The sequence below is a fragment of the Echeneis naucrates genome, chromosome 3, assembly GCF_900963305.1.
Source record: "Echeneis naucrates chromosome 3, fEcheNa1.1, whole genome shotgun sequence".
Classification (NCBI taxonomy): Eukaryota; Metazoa; Chordata; class Actinopteri; order Carangiformes; family Echeneidae; genus Echeneis; species Echeneis naucrates.
Genome location: NC_042513.1, coordinates 5,918,493 through 5,924,492, shown reverse-complemented (window position 1 = coordinate 5,924,492; position 6,000 = coordinate 5,918,493). Strand labels below are relative to the sequence as shown.

The 6,000-nt window shown below is 39.7% G+C and overlaps 1 protein-coding gene across 6 annotated transcripts in view; it reads left to right on the top strand.

Moving 5' to 3' along the window:
* The first annotated feature begins 426 nt into the window (after positions 1-426).
* The window catches only part of lgr4 (leucine-rich repeat containing G protein-coupled receptor 4), a 30,350-nt gene continuing 24,776 nt past the window's right edge, over positions 427-6,000 (top strand). For all 6 annotated transcript variants that reach the window (XM_029498960.1, XM_029498959.1, XM_029498956.1 and 3 more), the window contains exon 1: positions 427-1,301. In XM_029498960.1, coding sequence (XP_029354820.1) covers positions 1,120-1,301 — 182 coding nt within the window. In that variant the 5' untranslated portion in view covers positions 427-1,119. The remainder of the gene's footprint in view (positions 1,302-6,000) is intronic.

Here is a 6,000-nt window from a genome sequence, read left to right as displayed (position 1 = left end):
TGTTTTGCACCTTCAGCTTTCTTTAAATATCTTTCTGGTGCTTGTTGCATGTTTATAGTCGCTTTATATCTAATTCCCCTTCTTCCCGTTTGTGGCAATTTTATGTCTATTTCTATATTTTGAGGTCATTTTACATTCCGTCGTAAATTGTTTTAAGTGGATTTTGATGTTCACTTTCTTTTCTATTTGAACTCATTTAGGTTCTTCAGCTTTTCTTTTTGTTTTTCCTCCTCCCTGCCTTGTCATTAATTAGGTAGCCTCGTCCATGCTTGGCTTGAGTAGTTTACAGTTCTGCTGGTATTATTAGTCTAGTCAATAATCTCGCTACTTCGATGATAATAATAATAAAGTTTTACCTCATGCCAGTGGCAGCCTGATAGGTGGTAGTAGTGGAGCAGTGGATGGGCAGACCTTGGCGTCGTGGTGCAGGTTTGAACACAGGCCGGGCCCAGTGCTGCAGGTTGTCCGGTAGGGTGCCTGCCGAGCTACAAGCATGCTGTCGGTGTCAGGAGCAGAGGAGGGGGACGTGAGGAATGGCTGAAAACTGACGGTGATCTCCCGCAAGGAACCATACCAGGACACCAACTCATTGTCCGGTATTGTTGAACTGGAGCTTTCACTGTCACAGGGTCAGCTTTTTAGCGACGCGTTCACAGACAGATCGTTTTTGTCTTTTTTTTAATTATTATTATTATTCTGGTGTTGTTATTTAATGGGACAACGAAAACGCAAAAAAAACGCAAGGTAGGCTACCACTCCTGTCGGAAGCACTGCTACTTTATTTTCATGGACTAATACGACACACGGGGGGCGGTTAAGAAGTGTTTCGCAGGAAGGTAAAATGCTCGTCTTCGGAGACAGTGTTTGCTTTTTAACACTAAGAAGACGTTTTCGTGGATGTTTTCTCTTTTTTGTCGGGCTCGTAAACGCACCAAGCATTTGAACGTTACATTTTGTATTGAAAAGCGTCGGTTAGGCTTAATCTCTTCTTCATGCCTCAACCGACCAAACCACATGAGAAGTCGACATCCGGGATAGATTAAAAACCGCAAACAAAAGCCCTCTCTGTCCTCTTTTTTTGTGTCGCTTTCACCTGAACCGACGAGGAGGAGAGAAAAAATGCGTGTGGATTTGTTTTGGATATGTTTGTGGTGCTTCCTTCGTCCTGGTGCCGCCGGTCAAGGGCAGTCGACGGCCGTTTGTTCGCCCTCATGCAGCTGCGATGAAGATGGAGGTGCAGACTGCTCCGGGAAAGGACTGACCATCGTCCCGACCGGGCTCAGCGCCTTCACCTACTACCTGTAAGTGCGAAAGGCAGCATCTACAGAGAAACACAAGCTGGAAAAACATGTCCGTGCCGCCTGTATGCGGCTCACTGTAGAGGCCCCATGCATGTACGGGGACGGTGTTGTATGTGCAGAGTGAGTGATGGACTTCAACATAATGGAGTTAACTTTTCCACGTTAAATTTCACCAGAGGGTGGAAAAATGAAAACCTGGGGATGTTAGGAAAAAGCTCACGGTTAGTCAGGGCTCGTAGTCTGAGTCATTATTTGGTTTGTCTCACCACACAGCAGGTCAGGTAACTGCTCACTGTAACACAGCACAACTTCTACCAAGTTTCTCCAGTACAGCAAAAGAAAGTGGCATTCCCTGTCGAAACGACATGAAGTCAGCTCACAGTGCAGTTTTAGCAGAGAGGTAGAGCTTTCTGCTTTTACGGCTGCATAACTAATGCCAGTTTTTAATATTTACTTATGTTGTGATTGTTTTGCCTTCTGACAATGTGTGGAAAGAGTGAAAGATTCCTCTACCAATTTTCTTGAGAGACTTTTGAGGGCTTTGGTATGACAGTAAACACAATGTTTTTGGGGTTTGCCTTGATAAGTAGGCAATTTCACCGTTTCATTTTGGATGTGCTGTGCAGTGAAATGGATATTTTTCAAAACCTTTCGGCAGTTTTGGGATTTAACTGTTACTCGAGACAATCAGAGGACGACGTGACAATAAGTTTCCAGAAACGACGACAGCAACAAGTTTACATAAACAACTTGATGTTTTACAAATGTAATACTTTACCCTAACCAGCAGCGCAAATTAAAAAAAGTTATTGCATTTACAAAGATAATAAACTTAGACAAGCAATGTCACATTTGATAGTTTGGAAAAAGTGAATGTTGAACATTTTTACTTGATTTGAAGGCCAGTAATTGATTAACCCACACTATTGTTGGAGATTAACTTAAATTAGTTGACAAATTGGTTCAACTATATACATGCCAGTGATGTTTCTTCCATTTAATGGAATCCCATATGCTCCCCCCACTTTTTTTTTTTTTTTTAATCCATTGTCCAGTCGCAAGTTGGTTTTTAATGGTATTTGTCACATGTCTCAGTTCTTCTGCTAGGAATGATAAAATGTTTGTCTAGGGCTAAACCTGCTGATAGTTGATTGAAATGGCAACATTAAATTCAAGGTTTTGCCCTTGATCAACATTTCATTTCTCAGGCAAACAGAAGACTTTTTTTTTATTTTATTTTGGGAGGGGGGGGGGGGTGTCACAAAAACACTTTCAAAGGAAGACTTGCTGCTGAAAAATGGGTGAAAACATAATTTTAACTTTCCCCCAAAGGTTTTTGTAGGAAATGCAATGTGATGGGATCATGGAATCAAGATGAAGTGTTGTTTTCACAAATGGGGCTGTCTTTGGGGGAGTTGCGCTACATGGATTGTTGCCAGGAGTGGATTGTTGCCTTTGCTGTACATAGGTAAAATAATTAGGAGTCAATTTTGTGCTATTAATACATTCTCACCACAAGATTTTAACTTCTACTTCAAAGGAAGGGCATGAGTTTTAATTGAGAAAAAAGATAGGATAAGCCTGCAAAGGTGGGCACTATGCTGTTAAGATGTGTATGGAGTAGTGCAGATACAGTTGATGATTGCCCCATGAAGGAACTCTTCAGTTTGTTTCACCTCCACTGGATTAATCATAAACTAAAGTAACCACATCTGCAAGAGCACTGAAAACAGCAATTTATTGTAGCTTGTATTAGTTACTGTGCTCCTTGAATAACAAACAGAAAAACGTATGACTTAAAGCTTAAACAGGCACTCATCTGTTTACAGTGTATCAATAAAATAACATGTATTTCATTGTTGCCATGCTTCATGTTAGGTTTGTGCTTGTCTGTGGAAAACTCTGTGCTGGTTTGCCACCTTTTGAAGACTGGTGACCCAAGCCTCGCGCCCCAAAAAATGTGCCACTTGAAATCACCATTTTTAAGAAAGTGTTAGGTAAAGTAAACAGAGGGAGTGGATCCATGTACTAGGCTGTCAAGGCATGTCACGCTGGGCCTACTGCTTACAGTTGAAACTCTCAGCACACTTTTTCCTCTGGGAAAAGAAAATTCTCCAATGTATTATGGACCGTCTGACATCTCAACATGTTTTCACAAAATGATATACTCCTTTAGCCCCACTTTGCTGGCTGATTTCATGCCAAACTGGAAAACAATAAGTTTGTTTTTTCAAGATCGTCTTGTCTCGGTGTGTTCTCAACGTGGTTACTTACTTGTTAAATGACAGGTTTCAAACTTTAACATGCCTAATATATTCACTTCAAACTCCTAAAAGTATGCGAAAGGTTGTTTGTCCCCCTCTCTGTCCTACTCTCATTTGTTCTCCTGGTCTCTTGAACTTTAGTTGTCCTCTCCCACTCCCCCCATCTTTTGTATCTGAAGCACTGGGGTTAGGGATCATGATGGATTAGTGAGACATATTGCAGCTGCAAGGGCTCCTTCTATCATGGCTAATGCACAACAATAGGCTGCTGGTGTGTAGGGGAAAAGGCCTATATATGATTGTTTTGTTGTGTGTGCTTACATTTGTTTGCGGTTATCATCTTGAGAATCTATATGGGAACGTAGAAACACAGAAGAACAATCTAATCTAGTTCTACGGACATGGTAGAAGGTGTGTAAATTTACACACTTACAATTACACAGGCAAGAAAGTAAGTAAATAAGTTGTTTTTCTGATTAGTTTAGCGTATTCATTTTATTCTGCTGTACATGTGATATAAAAAAAAACAAACAAAAAAAAAAACCTTATGGCAATGTAAGGGCGTGCATTATATCATAAATGATATGACAGTGTTGGAATGGACTATTATCTACAGCCCATAGGGGGTTCGAGATTTGGCATTCTCAATGGAAACAGCCCTGTCACAGAAAAGCAGAGGAGAAAAAAGGAGGCCCCTGAGCAAGTTACAAAGCAAACACTCCTTTTGAAGGTATGTAGTGTACCTGTCACTGAGTCTCTACACAGGTTTCATTTTTGGTACACTTTCCACATGAATGCTTGTGCATTTTTAGGGAGCAAGAGGGAGTTATTTGAGCTTACATCTCATTTGAGTTTGTTCCTTTCATGGGGTGACTGAGGTTGAGACTTAGTGAAAACAGAGGGGTGGTGTCAGGGGTCTTGCACTCTGGTGGTGAAGCTTGCCAGCTTCACTACTGGTGCTTTCGATCCATTTTTAACTGAATGTTACTTTTGTTCTTGGTCAGCAGAGGTGAAAGGAACAAGTCACTGGTTCCCTTTCCCAAAAAAGATGACTTGTGGACTGGGGAATATTAATACTCTCTCCCCATCTTTGGGTTTCCGACCTCGTCCCCCACTTACACACCTATTCCCATCCGCCTTAACATAGTTTGTATCTGCGAATGGTTGACATTTTTTATTTATCTCATACCAAGTTTTGATAGGTTACAAGAACTTTGAAAATTGCATACAAGCTCAGAAGTCAATTTGAAACCTTGCATTTTTTTTAACATACAGTGTTCGTCACATGGAGAGCTCATAAGTACTTGACGTTTATTCAGTATTGCGACCCTTGACCCTTGACAGAAAGAAACTACATATAAACTGGTTAAGCTTGGCACACACTGTATTTCTCAATAATGATTTGATTTTTGGCAAAATCCTGTGATGTGGTGCAGCGTTGTGATTTTATGTTTTGAGGAAAGCATATAGATCACTGGCCTTATGGATTGACTCGCATTTATGAGATGTATGAATTTGTTTTGTTTATGGGAATTGGATTTGTAGTGAATTAGTAGTACTTAGTTGCCAGACAACATTTGGCCTTACATAGAGTGTAGAAAATTGTAAGATGTAGAGTTTCTCAAAAGTGATAGAAACCTCAGCTTCAAAGTTTCGTAAAGCCTTCACCTTTGCTGTGTGTTTATTTTACAAAAAGCTGTTCTCCCTCTGTTAATCAGGTTTCACTTGTACAAGAAAGATAAAATGGAAAAAAATGGGAGGGAAGTGAACTTGTCATTTGCATTCAAAGATATGTAAATCCTGTCTAGAATATGCAAAATAATCGATAGCACTATGAAAAATGTAATTATTATACTCTATCCCCTGTATAGATTACGTGTAAGACTCTTCACTGTAGCTACAGCTTAAACAACTGCTTTTATTAAGATCCCTTCCTAGTTTTACTTTTTGCTGAATGATAAAATTCAGCAAACTAAGAAACCTTTTTAAACACATTTATAAAAATGTGCATAATCAGAGGCTTGAGTCTTGAAAGATGATATTTTAATAGTATTTGTTAAATGTAGCATTATATTCTTACTGGGACTGTCAAAATTAATGTCCAGATTAATTCAACATTTTTTATGCAATAAAGCCTTTCAAAATCCAGAAAAACTAAGTGTCTTGTGACATGTATGGGGCAGTGCACTAATGAAGTATGTCTAAGCGGAGTTGCAGTAAGTAGCTGTCCAAGATGGCAGCCGGTATTACAGAGCAAAGCGGAGCATTAGTATACAGGACTGTCCCTTGGAAAGGGCACAACACCCTGGATTAAGTTACAATAAAATATTCAGAAGTGACATATGCGCTTTTATTTCGCATTTATTTATGAGTATCAATACTTTATTAGAGTAATCAATACTTAAATGAGTTGTGTGAGTATTGATATTTCGATA